This window comes from Nomascus leucogenys, chromosome 15, assembly GCF_006542625.1.
Source record: "Nomascus leucogenys isolate Asia chromosome 15, Asia_NLE_v1, whole genome shotgun sequence".
In the NCBI taxonomy this organism is placed as follows: Eukaryota; Metazoa; Chordata; class Mammalia; order Primates; family Hylobatidae; genus Nomascus; species Nomascus leucogenys.
Genome location: NC_044395.1, coordinates 91,840,902 through 91,867,555, shown reverse-complemented (window position 1 = coordinate 91,867,555; position 26,654 = coordinate 91,840,902). Strand labels below are relative to the sequence as shown.

The window sequence follows — 26,654 nt, the reverse complement described above, 5'->3', positions numbered from 1 at the left end:
GTATCATATAAGAAATAGGACAACTGAGATCCCAAAGACTAATATATGCAAAAATAGGCACAGACTATTCACTGGGCATTAAATTCAATCAGAAAACACAGAGTAATATTCTACATGCCAACAATCAAATAAATGCACAGAAAAATATTACCAAGGTTTTCAATTAGTTATTATTTACAAAAATTAAAAACATTCATCCAAGCTTTATAACCATTTGTCAAGATGTACTCTCAAAGAATAAAATAGTTAAATGTAAAAGAGAAACCATGAGACCTTTCTAAGAAAGGCTCAAAACTCAGAAGACATGAAAGCAAAGGTTCATGAGAGAAATGAGAAACTGGGAATATTTTCTATTTGTACCACAAAGGGCTAATCTCCCTAGTATTTAAAGAGAGCTTATAAAATGAGGGAAAAAAAAAGATATCAACCCAGTAGCCAAATGGCAAAAGACATGCAAAAAGGTATCACAGAGAAGGAATTAAATGCCTCTTAAACACGAAAAGAAGATTCAGCCTCACTCATAAGACAAAGGTATCATTTTTTGCCATACATATTGGCAAAAATCTATTAGGTTGGTGCAAAAGTAATTGTGGTTTTTGCCATTAAATGTATTTTATGGCAAAAATCGCAGTTATTTTTGCACCAAACTATAATGTAATAAAAGTCAAATCATAAGGCATTACTGTCTGTTGGTTTATTCTGGTATAAAATAGTAAAAACTGACAGAAAAGCCAAGCAGGTTAATAATAATAAAGGTTATAATGTAGGGCCCCAAGCAAGGCTGACTTTGTATGTTAAGTGCTGGAAACAATCAGGTTGGTATGGGCAGGCAAGTTTAGGGAAAGCTTCATGAAGAGATGGAATGTAGAAACCACTGATCCTGGCTTACCATCAATGGGATGGTCAGACAAAGATATCCCTAGATTGTTGATAGTTGCCTTATTAGTTTGTAGAATGTTTTTATTTTACTTTTACTGGTGTCCATAACTACATGGTTTTATTTATTCATATATATTACCTGTTTTTAGAACTCAGGAAAAAACACATTTTAGGGAGAAACTATGGAAATTTAGACACAAAAGATGTTCACATTATAGCTTTATCAAAGTAACACTTCAGAATGTTGATTACATATGGCTTTTCCAAATTCACTATTTTGTTCCTTTTTTCATGACTGTGATGTACACACTTTGCTACTAGAGCAGTCTTACACTTCACTGCACATATGTCTATTTTATTAGATAGCAAGGAAGTGGCCTTGCTATTGGCCCTTGGACAAACTAGTTCCAGTAATAAAAGTGAATGATCATACAGTTTCTGATATTCTTTCAGTAAACTTATGTCCTTTTTCTACAAATAGATTTAACATTTAAATGTATCTAAATGCAGAGTTAATTTGGAGATTTTTGGCAAATATTTGTACATAAGACCTTCCAGAATCTTAAAATCGCTTATGTAAGTGAAATTCAAATTTTACATTCTTGTATACATTTACTTTTCAAGAAAGTAATTTGTGATTAAAAAAAAGTTGCATTATCTCTTATTAAACCCAGTAGTGTATTTTTCTTCATAAAAGGTTTACAAGTAAAACCAGTCAAAAGAATAGTGAAAATAAATTCCTTCTCCATACATAGATCATTTTAGTCTGGTCAATAATTCAACTGTCTTAGATAACAAAACTGTAAAATAAAAATAAAAAGCAATTTTAAAGATTGTTGCTGGAAAGTTAAGTTTTTTAGTTTACATTGAATAGAAATAGGCAAATGTCTCATATTGCAGGTGGCTTAAAAAAAACAACGTATTCTGTTCTAAATATGCTTATGATTGTCACTGAGTAAAAATTTTGTTATTTACCAGTTTATACATAGAACATTATAGGAGATAGTCTTTTCATTTAGGAGAAGGTCACCATCATTAATTTTACAACTGATGATTTTATAATAGGTCCTTCTGGTTCTCCATGGTCATTATTGAAGTATAATGCATTGAAGATATGGCCTGTACAAAGGCAGAACAGGGATGTTAATTAGAATTCTGACAAGCCTACTCCAATAAAATGATGAGATTATTTGTAATTGATGTCACAATCAATTACCATTTAGTTCATCATGAGCATTCTAATAGGTTTGGCCTTGGTATTGGCCCCAGGATGTTGCTGAGTGAGTGGCTGCCCTGCTTATGCTGTTATTGAGACACAAGGGCACATTTTCAGTCAGCATCCTAATGACCTCTTTTGAAGTCTATTAAATTAATGACCCTGTCACACTGTTTTGATCTCTTATAACCTCAGTTTGGGGTTTGTATAACAAATTAATATTTGGGAACCATATGACAAAAAAAAGATACATTTTTTAAAAAGTTGAAACCTTTGATATTTAGTAAAAGTTACTTTATTGTGCAGGAAATAAAAGCAAAAATGCAATATTAGGATTTGTATCTATTCTATAAAAGAGAGCCTTAGGACATTTCTCCCTACCTCTGAATGACATGCTTTTTAATTATAGTACCCAAATTAGGTTTTATCTTTAAGAGGCTGCATTTCTTCTCTAATTCTAGGTGCCAATGGGTCATGTTTGGTTAGAAGGTGACAATCTACAGAATTCTACAGATTCCAGGTACTATGGACCTATTCCATATGGACTAATAAGAGGACGAATCTTCTTTAAGGTACCATTTTCTGCTTAAAATGTAAGGTTTATTTTCTGAGCTAGAAAAAAAGTTTCTCTCAAAATGATCTCTGAAATCTTCAGGCTGTCAGTGTACTTAACTGTTGCACTGAATATATTTTATGAACCTGTTGGCCTTAACTTAATAGCCATATGCAAACTTATTCCCCCATTGCCCCTGCTCCCATAGAGATAATAATAAAACCCAAACTACCTTAGCTATAGCCTAAGAAAACTTTAATTTGAATTTCCAAAAATTCAGTTCTCTCTTGTACAACTCTTAAAATTAAAACCATGTTCACATCCTGTCCACGGCATATTTTAATAAGCACGTGCAGTAGAGCAGTCTAGATTCAAACTACCTGTAATGTATGGATACCCCAGTTGAGTACTGTGAGTCACAGACTTATCGTGAATGTATGCTTATTAGGGAAGATTATTGTTTTCACTGGCCCCTCCTTTTTATCACAATCAATCAGTGAGGAGAAAAACATTCATGAATACATGGAGCTGTTGGATAATTTACGGGATTCTTTACATTTAAACAGATGCCATATTCAAGTACTTAAACCTAAGCCCCTTTGGTTGAAAGTATACAGTTAACTCTTATTTGCAAGTAGTAAAAGAAAACACAGACCATATATTCATACATTTGTATTCACACACCACACACATATAATTTCATGTACAATGTTTGAATGTTCCAAACTTTGGAGTTTAAACATATATACACATAAGTTTATTTTCTCAAGTCTTACTTTGATGTAGGAAATTTTATTCTTGATTCATGAGTAAGGAGAAAGTGTTTATCTGGCACAGAGAAAAAGGACGGATAGCAAAAGGGAATATGATGATACTATAACATTACTTTCACTAATTGTCTTCAACCTCATGTTGATTTTACAGATTTGGCCTCTGAGTGATTTTGGATTTTTACGTGCCAGCCCTAATGGCCACAGATTTTCTGATGATTAGTAAGCATTTATTCTTTTGACTTGATTATTGTCTCCTTTTCATGTGAATTTATTACTCCCGTTGAAACCGTGTACTTACCAATAAACTATTTGTTATTCAGTTTTATTTGTTTTTAATTGTTAAATGTAAAGAATATTTAACACACATTCTGCAAGTTCTGTTAGTTCAAAATATATGGATAAAAATGTAATCCAAAAAAGTCATCTAAATTTTATGATACAAAAATATTTTGGGAGGGGGAACCTGGATGACTACCTCACTTTTGAATTCTTGTTCTTATAGGTATAAGGAAACTAATCTATTCTTCTTAAATATGCCTCATACTTTAGCAGCTACATTTACAAGTCAGAGTAGTAACTATTCGTATTTATAAGTTCAACCTGACCATGCCAGGTTTGATAAAAAGCTGCCAGTCTACATGCTCAGCCTACTCATTTGAAATTAAGTAAAAACGTTTCTAAAGGATCCCTTAAAGTTCTTTAAATGAGTTCTGACTTTTGCTGTACACAAAATATTAAATACATAGAAAAATGCATCTTTAAGGCATATACCATCTATAGTTGGCTGTAGTCAATAATACTTTATAAAAGTTCATTTCATCATAGCAGCAGTGCAATGGCTCTGTCTTCATAAATACAGGCATTAATACTATATCTTTTTTTTGTTGTTTTGAGACAGAGTCTTGCTCTGTAGCCCAGGCTGCAGTGCAGTGGCACAACCTCGGCTCACTGCAACCTCTGCCTCCTGGGTTCAAGCGATTCTTGTGCCTCAGCCTCTCGCGTAGCTGGGACCACAGGCACACACCAACATGACTGGCTAATTTAAAAAATATATATTTTTAGTAGATATGGGGTTTCACCATGTTGGCCAGGGTGGTCTTGAACTCCTGACCAAAGGTGATCCGCCTGCCTTAGTCTCCCAAAGTGCTGGGATTACAGATGTGAGCCACCATGCCTGGCCCCAATATTATATCAACACTCCAAAATAAAAGGGGAAATAATGCACCAATTTCAAGTCATTATTTTTAAAAAAGCTTCTGGCCGGGCATGGTGGCTCACACCTGCAATTCCAGCACTTTGGGAGGTTGAGGTGGGCGGATCATTTGAGGCCAGGAGTTCAAGACCAGCCTGGCCAACATGATGAAATCCCATCTCTATTAACAAAACTTAGGCCAGGCACAGTGGCTCACACCTGTAATCCTAGCACTTTGGGAGGTCGAGGCAGGTGGATCACCTGAGGTCAGGAGTTTGAGACCAGCCTGGCCAACACGGTGGAACCCCATCTCTACTAAAAATACAAAAATTAGCTGGGCATGGTGGTGGGCACGTGTAATCCCAGCTACTCGGGAGGCTGAGGCTGGAGAATCACTTGAACCCAGGAGACGGAGGTTACAGTGACCCGAGATCATGCCACTGCACTCCAGCTGGTGCGACAGAGTGAGACTGTCTTAGAAAAAACAAATTAAAGGCTTCCATTTCCTAAATTACATTTAAATTTGAAGATGGCAGTGTTTACAAGCTTTGGAAATACAGGGCCAAGATTGGAGGCAACACTTTCTACAGTTGCCACTTTGTCTTATATTAACTTTGAAATAACCTTGTGAATATCCATAACCAGCCTTCCTTATGGGAGAACTGGCCTCACATTATTCACAAAGATTCTAGGTGTACAACAGCCCTATAACTTTAGCAACTAGAAACGTTATCTGTTAGACCAGAAACTTAGTAACTATAAAGGAATATGATACTGTTACCCACTCAAAATAGGAGACATGCTCATATTAAGAAAATTCTTGTTTCGTGTCATGGAAAAAAATGACATAATAAAGTTCTCAGATGGGAATTCACCAAATATAATCAAATCTATTTTTGTGACAACTTGTAAATATAAATTATAAATACAAATAAATAATTATATTCATTCTCTATTAAAATGAGGTGGTCTCTGCTTGATAATTGTATATTTTCTTTGCAAATAATAGGGCTGACAAAGAATCCATTTCCTTGAATGGACAAAGCTCAACGGCTTCTCCTCATCATGTCTCTACCACAGTTAAAGCATTTCAAGTTGTGAACAATTTTAGTTATAATGAAGGAGTTCTATAATTAGTGAACATGTATCACAAGAAATCAGGCTAACTTCTTCTGCTTCATCCTTGGAAACACTGTATTTTCCACCACATCTGCAACTCAGATAAAAAGAGTGATCATCTGCAAAAGAAAACAAAATAATGTTTCAAAGACCACCTCACTAATACCCTTAAAAAGTGCAGAGTTTATTCCATAGAAATTGTAAAACAAAACAAAGAAGCTCAGTAAAGATAAAATATTTAAAGGAGAACTGGATTTCTTGAAAGGGGCAGTGTTTCTAAAAATCATCTACCAAAGAATCTTTCTCTGTAGAGGAGATGGGTTGAAGCTATGAATTAAAAGTCCAAGGATTTTGGGAGGAGAGGGCATGCTCAGAAGCAACCCATGAAACTTATTTGAAGTTTTGTGTTTTCTTAAAATTCATATAAATTTTACATTCTTTTCAACAATGTATTTGTCTAAAATATCACAGTGAGGGAAAAGAAAAACAGCCCTACCTGTCTCACTGTTAGGGAGGATGATGCTTTTGCCTGAAGTCTATCCTTTAGAGAAAGCCAGACTATTTATCAAATGCAACATCTGGATACTTTCTCTTCTAGTGTCACACTATTTCAAGAATCTTGACTTAAGTCTATAAACACAACACCATGTTGTTGTGTTTTTTAAAATCCTGTGTGGGTATGTGTGTGTTTCTGTTTGTTTGATGTTTACAAATGATACATGAACCAACAAAATGCTGAAGTGAGATGCCCAAAGGAGGCAATATGGTGCAATACTTAGGCTCCTAATCGTGGAAGTTTTAAGTGTGTCATTTTCCTGGGAAGTTGAAATGCTTGTGCCCTTTGACTTAAAGAATCTCTGATCCATTGGTCATTCCATTTTACTGTCTCTGAGAAGTAACTGTCAAAGGAAAATAACTTAACAATCACATTATTTTACCACCATCATAATTGATTATTACATAAATAAGTCTCAAAGGACTCATGATTTCATACAATCAAATATCTTCATTCAATTATCAAATTTGATTAATACTTAGATCGCATCATATGTAGTTTAAAAAAGAAAAATTCCACTGCTTTGTACCTGCTCTCTTATCAAGTTCAGCCTTGGAAAAACTGGCAATTAAATAAGCTAACTTTATGTGTTTTTTTTTAATCAGTAAGGAAAACGAATTCATTCACCTAATCCAGCTTTTTATTCTTTCCCACAATGCCTTTGTTCTCCATACAGAAAATAATTGAATCTTGAATTCCAAATGCAAACATCTTCCCTGTCTAAGCCAACATCTATGTACTAGAGCATGTTCTGAAAGTGAACTTCTTTATTATTAAATTGTCTAAAAAGGTACATATTCTAACCATTGATTTTCCTAAGCTAAATCTCCCCCTACCCCCTTGTTTTTTTTACCACCTCAGTGAACCCTGAAAAACAATTTGAGTTGACATGTTCTTGGTAAATGACACAGAGGACATGGGCTACTGTGGAGTTTTGTCACAGATAACTCCAAATGTTAATGCTCACTAAAAATTCACATCTTGTAAAAGTTCTGCTTATATTATTATTATACCATCAATCTTTTAACCAGGTGATAACTTTTACAGAAATCATCATTTTAAATACTCTGAATGAAGGCCAACAAAATGACCAAGGCATATAACAGACTAACTGTAAGTAAAGATTAGCTTCAATATCTGAACAACTCACATATGCCTTTTAAGCATAATAAAATGTATCATTTCATACTGCCCTTTGATCAGGCAACCAACAATTTGGCTATGTCTATCCTGTAGAGTTTCATGAACTGTTCTCCTGTTCTGGATCTTCACTTTCCATAGCTATTCTGAAAATGATCCTAAAGGGATCTTCAAATTTTTCCTTTCCTAGTTGATCACAGTTTTTATTTAATTTCATCTGCCAAAATTGCTCTTTTTAATTGGAAAAAAAATTTAGCTCAAAACTTCCATGATTCGTTTTTAAATATTTCTACAAGAATAATGGTTTCATGTAGCTCTTGCTTAGTATTTTCTCTCATTAAGATAAGAATTATTTCCATCTTTAGTTATAAAAACCTAAGCGTCTAAGGGCTTCCTATACTTTTAAGATTAACTGTATCTGTTTATTACTAATTCATTGGCTATAGATGGGATTCTTCTATATCTTCTTTACTGTCAAATTTACTTTAGGGAGTTCCAGGGACAATAACACATTGATGATAACGCTTGATGATTTTTTGTTTTACATTTCCTTCCATATGTTAGCATTTTCACTTGTATCGGAAAGTCCATGTATTTATTGACCAGACAGATGCTTAAGCCATATTATGTTTCTTCCTTTTCTCTTTAAAAGTATATATATAATATATTTCTAATCTTTCTTGTAGAGATGCGGTCTTGCTATGTTTGTTTTTTTTTTTTAATTTTTTTTTTCCTATTCTCACAATCTGTTCTCAGAGTCTTCCTGTGTTACCCAGGCTGATCTCCAAACTCCTGACCTCTGCGATTCTCCAAACTCAGCCTCCCAAAATGCTGGGATTCCAGGCTCCCAGCCCGTATTCTCATTTAAAATTAAGATCTTAACATTATATTGTTATATATTTAAAAGTTAAAAAAAAATTTATAAAAACCAGTTTTCACTATTTTCACACTATCCTAAACAAAATAATTACCCATATCGACTACAGCAAGAACTAATTTATTAAGACATTAAACAGTACAAACATACATATACATACCAATAGATAAGGAGACAAACTATATTTTCAAAACATATTTAGTCTCCTTGAAGTTTGTGTATTTGGCAAAAAATAAAAAGTATATGTGTGTATATATACATATGTGCATATATATTTTTTTAGTTGGGCAAGTCTCCCTGATAATGACATGTTGTAGAGTGTCCCTTCCACAAACCAGCAGTGAAAAGTCTGTGTCACTAGTGTATTGTTTTCACAGTATTTCTTCCTGTTTACTCTGATGAGACTGTCACCACCACTAAGAGCCCCAGTTACACAAAACCTCAACTTTTCCAATTATTCACTGAATTTCTACTCTAGGATTTCACTTGAGGGGTTGGGGACAGAATGGCTCCAGAGGCAAAGACATGATTCCCTTTCTAAGTTAATATGGCTTGTGACCCACATCTTAGGGGCACTAAGTTAAGAATTTGCCATTTAAAAAGTAAATTTGGTTTCAGATGGCTCTGTTTTTATCTTCTACATATCCACACTCATTAGTAGATTTTTATAAACCTTGAGGGAATTTGTACTCATGCTGAACAATAAGGTTAAAAGGTTAAGTGTATATAAAGATTCTAGGAAATAGTAAGATTTTCTTCATTTGCCTAGAGAAACAAGTAAGTATGGTACTCATGCCTTCTGTTTAGTAAAGGATGTTTCCCAATGTAATGATGTCTAACCAGAACAATTCAAGGAACCATCAGAAGAATGGGGAAACTACATTGGATTTAAGTTCTAAAATTTTAATAACAGAAAAGCAAAAAAGACATGACTTCATGTTGCATCAAGGGAAATGGCAGATATTCTTTTCTTCCTACAAGACAATCAGTATGTGAGAGTTAAAAAAAAAAGCAAGCCTCTTAAAAGCCCTGTCCTGACAGTTTATGATTTTATGTAAAGGGAAAATAAAAATTCTAATAGGAATTCATCTTGTCAACATTAAAAGGAATGAAAAAAAATCTTGTTTGACATTATTTACCATACTACAATACTACATAGACAGTAATGCAAAAACTGAAGTAAAAAACTCTTATGAATAAAACTTTATGTTCCTAACATCTAATTAGAATATAAAAATAACTGGAAATGAGTCATATAGGAGGACATCAGTCAATAAATAAAGTTTAGAATTAAACAGAAATACTCCAAACAGAAACACTTACCACACATATATAGAAAGCCATACTATTATTTCTTTTTAAGATTTCCAAATATCCAATGAGTTTTTTTTTCTTATAGAAAATCCCTATTTTTTTTTAATGTTGTCAAGAGAAAAAAAAAATTCCAACCTTCATTCCAAGACATTTCTTCAAGATATACTTGAGCATCTACTGGTCCTACATTTCTTAGATCATCTTCTGTAAAACATAAAACATGACACTTAATTGTAAAACATGATACTTTAATTGTAACCTTGAAGAATGCTAAAAAGGCAACGCCAGCCTGGTCACTACAATTCTAACTTACCTATCACTTAAAAACTTAGACTAGTACTTTTGACAGCAGTGTTAAAGTAACCTGACTTTAGCTGACTGAAAAATCTGGAACATACCATTTCTTATAAATTTTAAGCCAAAATCAATCCCATTTTTCACAACCATGCAACATGGAAAGGCATGAAGTTAATTTTGATGATTCTTTGCAGTCAGCTAGTGACTTCTATTTTGTAAGCAGTAGGGAAATGTTTTTTGTTTGTTTGTCTTTTGTCAGATAAACTAGCTAAGAAAGCAGTGTGGACTTGGATAAAAATAACTATCTGAACCTTAGTTATAATATTTTACTAACTTTCTAACATTAGATGTATTGGTTTGTTCATCTCTAAAACAGCAGTTATCTCTTCTTATCTGCTTCAGGAGGGTTGCTGTTGACCGAATTGTGTCCCCCTCAAATTAATATGTTGAAGCCCTAACCCATAATTTGACTGTTCTTGGACATAGGGCTTTTAGGAGGTAATTAATGTTAAATGGAGTCATAAAAGTGGGGTTCTAATCCAATAGGACTGGTGGCCTTAAAGGGAAGGGATTAGAGAACGATCTCTTTCCACATGCACCCACACATAAAGGAAGGGGCATATGAAGGCACAGCAAGAAGGAGGCTGTCTGCAAGCCAGGAAAAGAGCCCTCATCAGAAACCGAGTCAACCAGCATCTCGATCTTGGACTTGTTAGCCTCCAGAACTGTGAGAAATACATTTTGTTTATGCCACCCAGTCTATGGTATTTTGTTATGGCAGCTGAGGCAGACTAATAGAAAGGTGTTCTCCATATCAAATGAGATCAGACTAAAAGTGCTTTAAAAAATAATGCTCCATCCAAATGTAAAAGGCTATTACTCATTTTACATTTGATTGTTTGCAAGAGATTAAGTAACTTAAAAGAATATTTATTTCAGTATTTCAATAACCCCACAACACAAATGTATTGTGTTGATTTTCCATTACTGTTTCCTGGTCCAAAGTTTTTGCTGCAGATGGAAGGTCCAAGGAAGCCTGGAATTCCACCTAAGCTTTGTAACAGGAGCATCTACTCTCTTGCTTAAAACAAGTGTTCTTTGGGTCAAAGATGGCAACCAAAGATGGGAAGCATTTGTCTTTGTTTTAAAAGGCATGTTATATTTCCTGTATGCTTATATTGTTCTTCTAGAAGTAAATAAAAAAGAAGAAAAAAGAAAAACAAACAAAAAAGCCCCTACTAAAATCCACTCCCCACCCCAATAAAATTTTCCTTAGCTGTCTCACTAGTCTCTTGTTCACTTGCTGAGAATGCTTCCCTTTGTTCTGTGATATGAATGCCCTCAATTTAATTATATTTAGTAACTGCCTGTTCAAAATTTATTAGTGAGTTACATAATTTTAAAATAGATAAAAAGGTTATACAATATTGTGAACTCACCATGGTTTTCTATTAAAGTATGTCAGATATTATACCACTTCATATTTACTGGGTACCAGTAGTCTATTAGATTGTCCCTAAAATCCAAAGATAAGGATTTTGCCTAGTGGTCAGAGATAGTTCCTCCATCTCTGTATGTCTACTGGATAGCTTATGCAGAATCTATCTGTATGCTAAGTAATTTCTGAACAAAACAAGTTAATTTCCACATTCTATGTAAAGTACAGTAGGCTATATGCTATTCAGATATTCCTAATTTTAAAAAATTCTTCTAAAATTTTCATGAGTGGGGACAAAAATCTTAATCACATTTTAATTTCTTACTCAGAAGGACCAGGGTTGTTTGCTAGAATTGGGAGATTAAGCACTGTTTCAGATTTGAGGAATGGGAGTAATAATTGGCACTTAACAAATCCTATTTAGGGTAAAAACAGGTATAATAAATTTCTAACAAAGTCACCTGTATTCCAGGGTATGTTATAGACATTTTAAGAAATTTTGAAATCAATCAAAGCAAATCAGACAAGACAGAAATAATGACAAGCTGAATCAGCTTTCTTAATCTAACCTATCTTGAACACATGCAATATATTAATTGTATAAAAAGACAACCCATTCATATGTGTCCATAATGCCATTTTTTATTTAAAAATAATAAATTAGAAATGACTTGCAAATACAACTGCCAATCTACTGGGAAGCTATTGTTCTTCTCACAGTTACTATTTCATGTGCAACCCTTTCTATTATTCTACCTACTCAAAAAAGTGGCTTTTTCAGTTTTATTACTATGTTTTCTTCATCTCTGTGCATAGGAACTTTAGAGTAGCCACCTATTTCTTGGTTGAAAAATTAGCTTAGTTAGACCATATCTCATGGTAAATACGAAAAGAGAATACACAAAAATGGTTAGTACCTTGCCCAAGGTCAGAGTTACAAAGAGTATATTAAAACATTTTCATATTCTGTGGCTGTCTAAACATCTGTATGTTCACCTGATTATTCAGTACCATGGGCACAAACAGTCCAGGTTCCTGTAGGGATTCTGGTTTCAAAAAACCAGTATCTGACAAAAAATATAACACACTGTATGATTACCCGTTACAGAAAATGTAGCTGGCAAAACTACCCTATGATGGTGGGGGAAATAAGGAGTTAGTGGTAACTGGAAGAAGTCATAAGAGGCTTTCCAGGTCAGGCACTGTGGCTCACACCTGTAATCCCAGCACTCTGGGAGGCCGAGGCGGGTGGATCACCTGAGGCCAGGAGTTCGAGACCAGCCTGACCAATATGGTGAAACCCCATCTCTACTAAAAATACAAAAATTAGCCAGGTGTGGTGGTGTGCGTCTGTAGTCCTAGCTAATAGGGAGGCTGAGACAGGAGAACTGCTTGAACCCAGGGGGCAGAGGTTGCAGTGAGTCGAGATAGCGCCATTGCACTCCAGCCTGGGTGACAGAGCGAGATTCTGTCTCGAAAACAAAAAACAAAAACAAAACCAGAGGTTTTCTGGTTAAATGGGTGTGTTCACTGTGAAAATCCATCAAGCTACACACTTAGATTTATGCATTTCTCTGTATGGATTAAATTTTTTAAAGTTTTAAAGGTAGTTGTTGAGACTCTAAGTGGCTACATTTTTAAATAGAAATAAGAAAATAAAAGGAGAAAGAAGAAATTCAAGAAAGTGTATATTCTTTGAAAGGATGGTAATCTAACAATTTCTGAAAAAGGCTAGGGGTGATTAACTTGGGAAAATTGGATCCCTAGAGAACTGTATAATGAGCAGACGTGGTACACACAAGTAAAAGGTGAATCTAAATGTGGGCAGTGGGGGGTGACCAAGATCCTTTGTTGAGAGGCAGGTGTCCAAGGATGGGGCAACAGCAAATTCCCTCTCCTCAAACCCCACTACAATTACAAAGAAGGAGCGCAAACAAATCAATGTTTTTTTTTTTCTTTTTAAACAATGATCTCTGCTTGTCCACCACTGTGGTTATAATTAAAAAACTTAATTCTTCCCCATCCTCTAAAGTAACTTACAGGAGCCTTGTAATTAGCTTTAATAATTGTCTACTAATCAGGCATGGCATTTTCAAAACAGATAAGTTTTCTTTTGTAGTATTACATATTTTTCTCTTGTAATAAAACATTTTAATAGGTATCTAGAAAAGTAAATCCTATCTCCTAAAGTTCCCCTGTTAACATGACACTACTAAAAGGGTTGAGAACACATAAACTGATTTAGAGAGTGATTTAATTAAATGAACAGATCCAAGATATTAAATCTGGAATTTTTGATACAGAATGGTAGTAAGCATTTTGAAACAAAATACAGCCATTTGGAAATAAGAAGCATTGTATGGCATGTGGTGTACTCTTATAGTGAGTCCAGTGATACTAAATGATTCCTGATTCTTTTGAAGTAAATAGGTTCAACTTTTTCTAAGGTATCTAGGAACATTAAGGTCTGTTCATACCCTGTGCTATGCTCACAAGCTTAGCCAAATATGGAAACAAGAAAAACTTCCAAATCTATTTACATAAAGAAGTCAGTACATTATAAAGAGAGGTTCTTGAGAAATATAATGTTAAAATCAAATAATGTATGTGCTTACTTGAAAAAGAATCTTTCAACCTTTAGAAGTATAGGCCCTTCTGACCTTGTGTTCTATTGGATTTGTCTGACAACAAGAGGTGAAAGAATTCTGTAGCTCCATTGTCTCAACAGTGGGATCTAAGAAAACACTGGCAGGACTCATCAGAGAGGTTTATGAGCCTGCAATTCAAAGAGATTAAAAGGAAAATCTATGGAGATTCTTTCACACTGAAGAATAACATTAAATAACTATTAGCAGCTTGGTTCAGTAAAGCTTACTAGAGCTCTCGCTGGGTCATTCACAACTTTCTAAAAGAGGAAAGGTTTTTTTTCAGCTCCATTTGGGAATCAATAAATATTTCTTACTTCTTACAAGACAATGGAATTCCTGTCTTTTTAAGCTTCCTCCTAATGATGGTAAAATTTCTAAAACAACTCTTTGTTTCATGCCTAAATAATTACACATCCTAATCCCAGGAAACCTTTTCTATCTGTAGTTACAATTTAAAAAATAAAGTAAAAATAAAAAATAAATAACAGAACAAAAAGCTACAGGGGAGAGGAATTTAACTTTATTCATTATGGCCAAGATATTTCGAAGTCTCATTCAACCCCACACTGGCCAAAGGATCAAGTCCACCTGCAGCTCTGTCCATAATATTCATGTGCGGCAATGCCATGTTATTCACATGATCATCACATCCCCACGATGCTCTCATTTAGCAATTAGTCTATTGTGTTTATTTTTATGTCATTTCAAATGTTTAAAGTTTATTTCAAACTTAAAGACACTGGTGTGTAAGTTAAAAATAAACAAGTTTTTCCTTTAGGTCTAATTCAGTATCTTGCTCTCTTAAAACCAAGTAATTTAATTTTAAACCATCACCTCATTCTTAAAGAACACTTCACTATACATAATTAAATTTTTTGTGTAGGAAGTAACTTGAACATAATTAGTTTCCTTGTCTTTAACATGCTTCTGCTCTTGAAAAATTCTCTACCTTGATAAGAGATTGAGAAACAGGCAACATTTAATTGGAAGGCTGTTCTTTAAGTCATAAACCCTATAATCCTTTCCCAGATGAAACTGAAGAGTCATTATTACAAGGCTTTCTACACTGAAGAAAAACTACAAACTTGGAACCTGATTATGAACTTGAATAACTGTGGAGCTTCTATAAACTGTAAGTAAACCCAGTGCTCACTGAAGGTACCAAATGAAACCCACAAACTGATTTCCTTCTGCTTCACTACAGAACAGGTAAAAGAGCAGCAGAAATAGGCCTGGTATCTTGTTCTGACCCTCAAATATCCCTCATACATGACTATCTGGAACTACAAATAGTAGATTGGACACAACTCATACAAAATAGTGATTGAGAAAAAATGGCTTTGAATTCCCCCCCCCATCAACTACTTTATGTGACCTTAGTCAAGTTACTAAACCTGAAAAACAGATATTCTCTGAAATACAGGTATTAATATCTTCCTCACAAGGTTGTTAAACAACTTTTAAAAGAACTACCACAGTTCTAGTGCTTAATAAAAATCACAGTTATTTTTAAACTGCTGTTATCTCTCACTGTGTTGAGCTATCTACACCAGACCATAAGAAAATGACTAAAAACCAATACATTATTAGTAGGAGAAAAATACCTCAAGTACCACAGTGTAGGAAGGCAGCCACTCTTGACTTTGGATTTATAAGTGTTGAAGTCTGATGTACTCTGCTATTGTAGGTCCCAATAAAACGGACCCATCGTTATCAAAGTCATAGTCTATTTTTCAGTCCTCCCAAAATATCAAACATAGAACCAAATGATAGGAACCAGATGAAAAAAAGTTCAAAATAATTCTGTGGCTTTAGTTCAGAGGGCACAAATTATGATGGATTAGAATACCAGAAGGCTCTGGTGGGTGGTGGGAAGTTGGGGGTAGGGGAGATGGAAGGACCTAAGTTGAATCTTGAACAAAGAATAAGAATCAGAACAGGAGGGTGGTTCTGATTAATAACAAGCAGTATAAACAGATGTGTGTCTGGGAGCCTCTAAATGGGCCAGGGGATAAAATTCACATTAGGTTTGAAATAGGTAATAAGTCAGAAAAAGTAGCAGGGACAAGCTTAAAAGCTTCTGTCCCGTTTAAATTCCAGGTGAATGGGTAGGTGTTATTTTGGGAGGGTATAGAGTTATAAATGTTCTTAAATAGAGGCATGAGAATAAAGAAAGCTGCTAGATCAATCAAAATGTAAAGTACTGTGGGAGAAGGCAACAATAGAGAATGGAAGGCCAATTAGTGGCTATGGAAATAATCTGGGTATGTTTTATAATCTGGGGATGGACTACTGTGGTAGCTGTGAGAATAAAAGCTCACACAGGGAAAAAAACATTAAAAAAGAACAAACGTCAACTGGCATTTCTGATTCATTGACTGTAAATGGAGCAAAGTAGAAGTAAGCAGAGTGTAATATGAAACCAAGGTTGAGGAAAAAATAAGAAAGGTGACTCAGTCAGTCTTGATTTTGGACCCACTGATTTCAATTGGGTCAAGTAACCAAGTGGAAAGTTGGGAGAGAGGTTAAAGTTGCAAACAAAAGCTTCCTAAAATCCTAGACTTCTCCATTATTAAATCAGAGCTCCCAAGTCTGTTCAAGTGTCCCAGAATTATAACTGTAATCTTGCCCATAGGTTTCTATAGAATTATTTGAAAGTAGCCAAATTTTTACTCAAAACCAATGAGAAATGATCCTAAAATACATTTTCATTGCAAAAACAGTTATTTGCATTCAAGTAAAAGTACCAAGTAGTGTGAGTAGTCATCTTGCAACAAGTAAGTTGGGGTGAGGGAACCTGCACAGAAAGTTTTATCTATACTGTCTTCTCCCACTCAAGATAAAGCCAAGTCCCCAACTGTCGAGATGGATTTTCTGCATCATTTCACATACTTACTTTTCTCAGAAACGGTCACCAAAAAAACATACTCCCCTGATGCTTATCTTCCAAGTGTTACCTGAAGCAAATTTTTACAACTAATTTTGAAATTCCTAAAATCAAATGGAAATATTATGACCATAAATGGGCCCTAATCTCATTAATTCAAGTATTTTGTAAGGGTCAGCTTTAGGACATAATTACACAAATATCTACTGGGCTTAAGTTATTATTCCTAACAGTTAACCAAAATTTATATTATCTACATATTTCCCTCTTATGGAGTTTCTATAACATTACCATGCTTTTCAGGAAGGATTCTTGTTTTGAGTTTAAGAAATTACATGTTGATTTATCTGACACATGTTGGTGGGGTTTTAAGGTATGTTCCTCATTTGTTTTAAGATTTGCTTATCTTTCATTCCATTTATTTGCTTCCATTTATTTGCTTATCTTCCCAAATATTTATCCTAATAAAGGGATGATGACCTCTTGTATCTACCTAAGCAGAGTGGCTGATTAGCTTTGAGCAAAGGCACACTCACTTTACAGTATCTGGCCCAACCTCCTCTAAGCCAAGCTGTTTTGGGTATCCAATTACGTAGAGTGAAGGTTCCACCTTACCAAAATAATTCACTAACAGAGTAGCTAAGATATATCTTAATATAAAATAATGTATCAGCAAGGATTCCAAACACAATCTATTCTTTTAAACATTATTTAATCTGATTAAATGTATTTCAAGGTTTGCTACTCTTCAGATCACAGAGAAGTACTTAAGTCATAAGCTGTGTCACTCTACAGAGCCACTAAGACATCAGAGATCTGTGACTTTCACATTACAAAGCTATTGAATCATGACAACTATTATTTTCCCATGATATACTTCTGATGTGTTTTTAATGTGCTTAATATATAAGGACAACTCCCCAAAAGATTTATAAAGGCAACAAAATCTACTCAACAGGTATTATTCATGTGAACATTTTATAAATCCTGAAAGGGTTTTCCAAAGTGCTCATCTGGTTGAAATGCAAAGCCTAATCTTGAATAACTACATGCCTTTCGGGGAACACTGGAAGCAGCCTTTGGAGGCATCCTCTGAAACAATAAGGTAAATATGCCAACTAGAACTAACGGATTAACTTCACAGTTAACACTGCTTTCAAAATGTATAATCTCTGGGAACTAATTACTACTCATCCTTCTCTTAAATTTACTTTCCTTCAGCCTGGCCAACATTGCCCTAAAATGTCAACTAAGCATATAGAAGTAGGAATGAGGGAGAAAAAAACATATGTGCAATACTTTGGGTTATCTGCCCTGGAGTATTACTTTTTCTTTATTGTAAAGAACACATATGATCATTTCTTTTGAGAAGCAAAGAAATATGGATGTCAAGTATCCCTTTAAATTATCTTTTAGATAAATATATGGCCGTGGGCAATATTGATGAGGCTTTCCTTAAGACAGAGCACCAACATGGAGCTATGAAACTTGAGAAAGCATTCAAGACCAGCCAATAAAGCATTTCCTACCTCCTTCCCAAGTATTACAGAGCTCAATTTTATTTTATACTGCAAGTTAATGGTGGGCAGGAAACAAACATATTTAAAGCACACCCCTATGAAAAGAAAGGTTTACAATGAACTGTCACCACATGTAAAAAGAATTCTGTATAACAAAGCTATTTCCATGTCCCCAGGGGGTGACCCAGAAAAAAAGAGTGCTTTGACCTGGTTATAACAAACTCTCTCTCTCGGTAACCTATCCTGGTCTTTAACAAATTATGACTCTCAAAGGTTTTCCTTCTAGCAAACCTAAATCCTCACTTTTAGAGAAGTTCAAGTTCATTTCCTTTTTTTGAGGAGCCATTTTACTGAAGCTGAGTCAAGAAGAAAAAATTAATAACGGTATTCAAAAGAAATAACAATATGAAAGCAGGTTTATTGTAAGAGTTTTGAAAAATAGCTCTGGTATGAAAGGCTTAAAAATAGCAAGTTATATTTGGATACTCTTCTTACCTAAACAGTAGGTCAATCTCCATTTAAAATTGAAACAAAGTAGTCTCAGCATTTGGAGGCTCTGGTAAAAGAGGCAATACTCAGTACTTAAATCTGAGGTACGAAAGTGTCATGAAAAGCTGTCCTTCTAGAACAGCTAAATTCAGTAATATGGTGCCTGAAAAACTTGCAGAGCAAACTGATATTGTATAAATTCCAAACTATTTATCTGAATCATGAATCAGGTCCAACTCTCACAGTATTTACTTTGTCTAAACTTCATTGTGACTTCATCTATGACCTACAGGAGTACCCTGTGACACAGTAGGCCACAGGTGCTTCCATTAAGAGCTTAAAAGTAGGACTCAAAGCTCAAAAGAAATCCGCAGTTTCAAGGACCTTTCGAAGACAAGGAAAAAGGCATGAATATGTTGATTATTTGTCTTCTGACATCTCTCAAATCTTTCTTCATGCAATTCTATGCTAACTTTTAACCTGGTTTCCTATTTCTTTCGGTTTCTGGCCTACCCCATCCTGTAGCTTCTTGAGAAAATATTTTTATGATTCCTGATCCCTCCCTACCTCTTTAGAGAGCAGGCTTCTAGTCAACTTCACTAATATGTTAATAGTACACAGGCTGTGGAGTGGCAAAAATGTAGAGCGACATTGAAAGTATATACTCTATACTCTTTAGGGTACAATGTTGTGTGAATTATTCTTATCTCAAGCAAATTGGCATCCTATATAGTAGAGACTAGTAAAGATGTGCAAAAACACCTGAAAGAAACATCATCTTCAGTAGAGCGTAGTGGCTTTAAGAACGTAGATTTCTGCTAACACACAACACATTCATGTGCATTAGTTTCAATTCTTTCATAGAAATTATGTGAACCAAGGTTAAAAAGATACACCTACGGATAGAACTTATCATCAAACGAAGCCAATTCTACATTCTTTTGCGAGAAGTACAAATGTGTTTAAAAAATAAATACATTAGGCAGATGCTCATTATGCACCCGGCAAAAGCAGAACCCAATATTCCAGCCATTTTTGAATATTAATCCAAATTATTTGCAAAGGTACACTCATCAGGTTCTTAATATTTAAGAAAAAAATAAGCTCATCAGTCTTTTAAAAAGTAGTAAAGCCTTTGAGCTGATTAGTACTATAAATAAGTCACTCTTATAAACAAATACTCCAGTACATAAACAGTTCAAGTCTTTCCACACAAAAGTATCACACACAGCCTGTAAGAAACACTTAATTTTGTTGGTAGAAATCCCTCTGAAAATAAATAGGGATGTCTTGCAAACGTCACTGGCTTCATCTTATAATGTTGTGTTTTAAAAATAAAGGCTTGCTTCTCAAATCAAATTTTCATAACCTTAGTACTAACAAAGCCTAAAAATCATTTTGTGAGGTCTGATGGTGTGCCACTGTAGGGCATGGGAGGGGATTCAGTAAGCGACTACGAGACAGCTTTTATCAACACATCCTAGTCAATGCTGAGCCTGATGTGCTATTGGAGAGAGCGATTGAGTGTTTTCCCCACAGGCTGTAACTGATTATTGACTCCTCCCATTAGCATGTGGGGTGCATATTGAAGGTTCAAACACAAGGCTGAGGGACTCCTGTCCCTAGGCCAGTGCTGAAAGACAGCCTATCACTTCATGTAACTGCAGTCCATGTGTGACAAACCTGACCTACATTTCTCTCTTTCTTTCTCATAACAGCTTGTCACTGTTTTAAGAAGCTATTTTCTAAAAAGCATAAAAGAAATGACTTTTAAAATGGCTTAGGTAATGTGCATTCCTAAAATATCATTTATACCAATCATAAGGAATAGTTTATCCTGAAGATAATCATGAAACCCAGCCTAAAATGAGCTCAAAGACAGCAGAGTGCTTTATGATGTCATCTTATATATAGTATCTTCATTTGGATGGTCATTTATACTGTACAGTCTTAAAAGTACTATAATTAAAATGTTAATCCATACATATTTATTTTAATAAAAAGTTTTTAAACATATAAAGCATATTAATTAGTAATGTGTAATTAAACATTTTTCAAATGTTATAAAAAGTAGCTTTCAAGGCTTCACAAGAAGCTACATCCTAGTAGTTTTGTTAGCTTCTCAATGGATGCACAATAGTCACTGCTAAGAATAGGGCATAATTAAAAACAGTGATGGAGGGGAGGAATAAAGGCAACAATAACACTTGGTGCAAATGCTGGAAAGTGCTCCCCAGGAATGGCTGCAGAGTACGCTTCTCAGAGTTGCCGATGTGCTGCGGCTCCTCAACACAAGTACCTACCACCCCGCTGCAGGTCATACTCTCTTTTCGTCTCTTCATTTCCTAGAATTTTCCATGCTTGATCAATTTCGATGAACTTCTGTACACATTCCTCCACTGTTCCTGCTGGTACATCTGTACTTTGTTTATCTGGATGATACTGCCAATCAAAAAGAAGGGTGCAGGGGGTGAGTAGAGAGAGCTGAGTGGGGTTAGATTTAAAAAAATTGTAAATCTGAGCTTTAGTTAAGAAGGTAATGAGAAGATGAAAACTAAATGCCAAGGCAATGAGACAACAGTGTTGGGCACAGGAGACAACTGCCAGGTTAATTAGACCACTGGACTAGCTATAAATCCACCAGTGACATGATCTGTCACAACGTGCAAAGACAGCATTTTCTGGATAATTTGTTCATGGAATCCATGGTCTCATGGACAATTTACCTAGAGAGGATGACTAACACAAATAGAAATAGGTACGTGCAGACAAGCAGGACACGAAACAGGAAGAGCACAAACTAGGCAGAGTATGAAGCTTTCCTTATACAATGTGCTTACGTATAGACAGCATTATAAAATGGACCACTAGGTCTTTCTTATGAAATTATACAATCATAATTTTAAATAAAAATATATCTAATTATAACCATGACAACTTTCATCTTCTTCCCCAGCCCTGATGATTATATAGTTATAAATCCCCAAGCATACATTTTTATTAAAAACTGGTTATTCTAGGCCAGATTTGTAAGAAATAACTTTAAAGAATTCAAACATTTGGATGTAAATTAATTCATTACAGAATCTTATGTGAATTTTCTAAAAAGTCTAAAAATTTTTGTTTTCAATATGCAGTAATTTATTTATACTACTGGGTCAAAACCAGAAGTTTTATGCCAATTCATAAATTCTTAAATGCTCATGTACATGTAGCTCACTAAAGTTACCCAGTAAGGATCACTTCTATTATCAGTTCTCCTATCTCCTTCCTTCTTTTTCTTCTATGTTCTCTGTGATTCTCCCTTCTCTTTATCTAACAGTTCTGAAAGGATCAATGTGTCATTTGCTTTTCAGCAATCTCTCAACAAATGCGAAAAGATTATCTAAATTTAGACACATTTCAGTGAAACAGTCTGGGGGTAACAATAGCACATATTCAGATATGTAAATTTTCTTACTCTCAAGTAAATAAGGAACTCCTAGCCTGTATGATGCTTACCAGGTCCTTCTGTGTAATCAAATATCAGAATAGCATTTGCTGTGCTAGAGAGGATCCTTAGCAGTGTGGAGAAGCTCATCATGAAAATGAATCTATCATTAAAAGATAGTATTTATGGCCGGGTGCAGTGGCTCATGCCTGTAATCCCAGCACTCAGGGAGGCCGAGGCGGATGGATCACGAAGTCAGGAGATCGAGACCATCCTGGCTAACACGGTGAAACCCTGTCTCTACTAAAAAGTACAAAAATATTGGCCAGGCATGGTGGCGGGCGCCTGTAATCCCAGCTACTCAGGAGGCTGAGGCAGCAGAATGGCGTGAACCCGGGAGGCAGAGCTTGCAGTGAGCTGAGATTGCGCCACTGCACTTCAGCCTGAGCAACAGAGCAAGACTCCGTCTCAAAAAAAAAAAAAGGAAAAAAGATAGTATTTATCCAATAATTACTTTGACAGTTTTGTATTTTAATTTCAAAAAGTAAACTTAGGAATGTCCTTTTAATGTAGAATAGTTTTTTTTTAATTTCTTACTCTTTTTTCCAAGTTTTTACAATAAAACAGGCAAATAACCATATGCACATTTCATGACTCATCAGTGTGGTTGGTTCATACATTCCTCAATTAATGGTACAATCATTTAAATTATTTCATTGACTGCTTTACAGACATTATCAGGAGCACAAAAAAATTGCAAGTACCATGTCATTTATTATCTAAATTGTGAAGGCTAAAGTCACTCAGTAAATTGTGTCAAATACCATGAAGTGAAATGACTTCGATTCTCAATCTAGAATTTGTAAAGTATGTAAGTTTTAATTAAATCACAGACTATTTTAAAAATAGATTCATTTTCATGATGAACTTCTTCACACTGCTGAAGATCCTCTCTAGCACAGCAAACGCTAGTCTGGCATTTGGTTACACAGAAGAACCTGGTAAACATCATACAGGCTGGGAGAAAGATTCTAAGGCAAACAATGAGGATTAGGCTTCCATTTTCCCTTTGGCAAACTACCTCCCTTCCTATGAAATCTATCAGTTATCAACATTTAGATATTTAAACTAATATAAGTACTGGAGAAAAGGAAACTAAGGCTTTACTGTTTCATCTTCTTTGCCCATGATTTATCAAATGATGCTCATAAAAGTTATTTCTATACTGAGGTTTTGGCAATCTCTAAAGTTGGGATATTAAAGCAATATCCCTAAGCCAAAGTGGAGTTGGCTGCATTAAAGTTCTCTAGCTGACCCATTCCTCTAACACTACACTAAGATTTGTCTAACAAGCTTAGTATAACTAAATGTTATTATATGTAACGTATTCAAATATGCCAGGATACATTTATGATACATTTACATGGGAAAACTCTTAATTCAGTATGTCACAAGCATTAAGGCCCTAGAGAACTTGTTCTAAATTTCTATCTATAAAGTAGAGTAAAGATCAAAAGGTAGGTAATTTCTCATGGGCCAATATAGGAAGTCTGCTTGGTACAATGACTAGAAGAGGTTAGGCCTGATCATGCATCAATCTGACCCAGAAAGCCCTATAAAACCAGAAATTAATTCCTGGCTGCCCTAAACTAAAAAATATTACTAAATTTTATTATGAGTCACAAATCAGTTCTATGATAGTCAAAGAACAATTCAATCTCTTTCCCTAATTTGGTATTTTCCTGATTATTAATTGAAATAAGGCACTCGCCATCTGAGGCTTTAAGTCTGTTCAGATTCCATGACATTTATTTAATGGGTACATTCCATTAAAAAAATGACACTTATAGCAAGGAAATAAGTATATCATTTGGGATGCTTAAAGCCTTGGTCCAATGGGTTTTGACAGCAACTTTCTGAGCAAAGTGAAGGTCTAAGAAAAGGAATAACTGTCTGTGGTAGGCTGATAATGGCCCCCAAATATATAAAGTCCCAATATCTGGTACCTGTAAGTGTTACTTTATTTGGAAACAGGGAGTTCACAGATATGATTACGTTGTAGTTCATGAAATGGGAAGATTTTGCTGGATTATCTGGTTGGACCCTAAATGTATTCAAAGTGTTCTTAGAAGAAAGAGGCAGAGAGAGAACTGACACACAGAAGAGAAGGTGATGTGAAGACAGTGGAGAGAGAGTTATCTGAAATGCTGCCCTTGAAGACTGCAGTGAAGTGGCCACAAGCCAAGGAATGCCTGCAGCCTCCAGAAGCTGGAAAAGACAAGCAATGGATTCTCCACCAGATCCTCCAGAGGGAGTGCAGCGCTGCCAACACTTTGAACTCAGCCCAGTTATAATTATTTTGGACTTCTCCAGAACTATAAAAGAATAAATATTTGAAACCGCCCAAGTTTCTAAGTTTGTTTTTACTGCTATGAGAAATTAAAACCCAGTCCAAATATATTTATGATTTAAAATTGGAATGCAAGACACTAGAATGTTTTAAGAAGTTTCAATTACAAGGGCTACTCATAAAATGGTGTAATTACACACATTCTTAAAAACATGGTATTTTTCTCTATTGCCAATGGGAAAACAAGCCCCTAATCCTAGGTTTAAAGACTTTCTGATCTCAAAGTCTATGTTAATTTTGTTCCTATTATTTCTAAATCTGAGCTATCCTGTGGGAGGTAGACTCATTATGATCCTAAAAGACCATAGTCATTTTCCTTCTGCTGTCAAGTCTTATTTTATTTCTTGCCCTTAATTTCTTTTAATCCCCACTAGCCAAAAACTTTCCTACTCTTGAGAGCCCAAAGCTAGTCCCACTTCATTCATTCACCTATCAAATAAAAGACAGATGTAATCTAAAGCATTAATTAATATATCAGTTTAGGGAAAATGGACAAACTGATATATTAATACAATCCCTATCAAAATTTCAGCAGTAATCAAGACTGTAGTACTAGCATAAAGATAGCCTAGAAACAGACCATACATATATGGTCAACTGACTTTCAACAAAGCTTTCGACAAAGCTGCCAGAGCAATTCAATGAGGAAAGGTAAGTATATAACAAATTGTTTCGAAACAACTGGATATCCCTGTGGGGGAAAAAATAACCTCAATCCTTCTAATTCCATAAACCAAAATTAATTCAGAATGAATCATACACATAAAAGTAATCCATAAAGGCAACAAGAGAATATCTTTGCCTCTTAGGGTAGGCACAGAGTGATTTGACAGAAAATAAAAAGCATAAACTGTGTAACACAAAATTGATAAACTGAACTTCATCGAATTTTAAAACCTTCTGCTCATCAAAGATACCACTGAGAAAATGAATAAACAAGCCACAGACTGAGAGAAAATACTGGCTGCATATATTTCTAACAAAGGACTTGTATCAGAATACATGAATAAAACCCAAAAATCAATGATAAAAAGACAAAACTAATTAAAAACCAGATGAATAAAACTGAGCAGATACTTTTTCAAAGAAAACTGATGAACAATGTACACATGAACTTTTTTATCCGTTATTAGGAAATAACAAACTTTTTTATTAGTTATTAGGAAAATGCAAATTAAAATCACAATGAGATATTACTACATATCTAAAAGAATGGCTAAAATAAAAATGACTGGCTGGGTGTGGCGGTGGCTCATGCCTGTAATCCCAGCACTTTGGGAGGCCAAGGTGGGCAGATCACCTGAGGTCAGGAGTTTGAGACTAGCCTGACCAACATGGTGAAACCCAGTCTTTACTAAAAATACAAAAATTAGCCAGGTGTGGTGGCACGCACCAGTAGTCCCAGCTACCCAGGAGGCAAGGCACAAGAATTGCTTGAACTGGGGAGGTAGAGGTTGCAGTGAGCGGAGATGATGCCACTGCACTCCACCCTGAGTGACACAGCAAGCCTCTGTCTCAAAAAAAAAAGAAAAAGAAAAAGAAAAAAAATACTGATAACACCAAGTGTTGATAAGATATGAAATAACCAGAATTCTCATAAACTGCTGACAGGAAACAATTTGGCAATTGCTTATAAAGTTACATATACATCTACTCCATGATCAATAAAAATGAAAATCACACATCCACGAAAAGATTAATAAAAGAATAGATTAACAGTCTTATTCATAAGTCTTATTAAAACACTGGAACCATAAATGTCTATCAACTGCAGAATAGGTAAATACATTTTATTTAAATCCATAGAAGAGAAATATTCCTCAACAATTAAAAAAGAACAAATTATGACACACTCAATAACATAAATGAATATCTAAAATACATGTTAAGTAAAAGAAGCAAGAACAAAAAGTACA

At 34.9% G+C, this 26,654-nt stretch overlaps 2 protein-coding genes across 7 annotated transcripts in view; one reads left to right on the top strand and one right to left on the bottom strand.

The window, feature by feature from the left end:
• IMMP1L (inner mitochondrial membrane peptidase subunit 1) overlaps positions 1–25,847 on the top strand; it is a 98,837-nt gene extending 72,990 nt beyond the window's left edge. For 2 of the 6 annotated variants that reach the window (XM_003254368.3, XM_030828769.1), the window contains 2 exons: positions 2,557–2,667; positions 3,573–3,740. In XM_003254368.3, coding sequence (XP_003254416.1) covers positions 2,557–2,667; positions 3,573–3,641 — 180 coding nt within the window. In that variant the 3' untranslated portion in view covers positions 3,642–3,740. Of the gene's footprint in view, positions 1–2,556; positions 2,668–3,572; positions 3,741–8,184; positions 8,220–15,031; positions 17,351–17,847; positions 17,995–21,247; positions 21,369–24,390 lie in introns of those variants that run through there. The other 4 variants (XR_004033571.1, XR_004033572.1, XM_030828770.1 and 1 more) reach the window with 4 other exon arrangements.
• DNAJC24 (DnaJ heat shock protein family (Hsp40) member C24) overlaps positions 3,306–26,654 on the bottom strand; it is a 63,290-nt gene continuing 39,941 nt past the window's right edge. The window contains exons 3-5 of the mRNA XM_003254367.3: positions 21,202–21,340; positions 9,755–9,823; positions 3,306–5,851 (exon numbers count right to left, since the gene is read on the bottom strand). Of these exons, the coding sequence (XP_003254415.1) occupies positions 5,721–5,851; positions 9,755–9,823; positions 21,202–21,340 (339 nt within the window). The 3' untranslated portion in view covers positions 3,306–5,720. The remainder of the gene's footprint in view (positions 5,852–9,754; positions 9,824–21,201; positions 21,341–26,654) is intronic.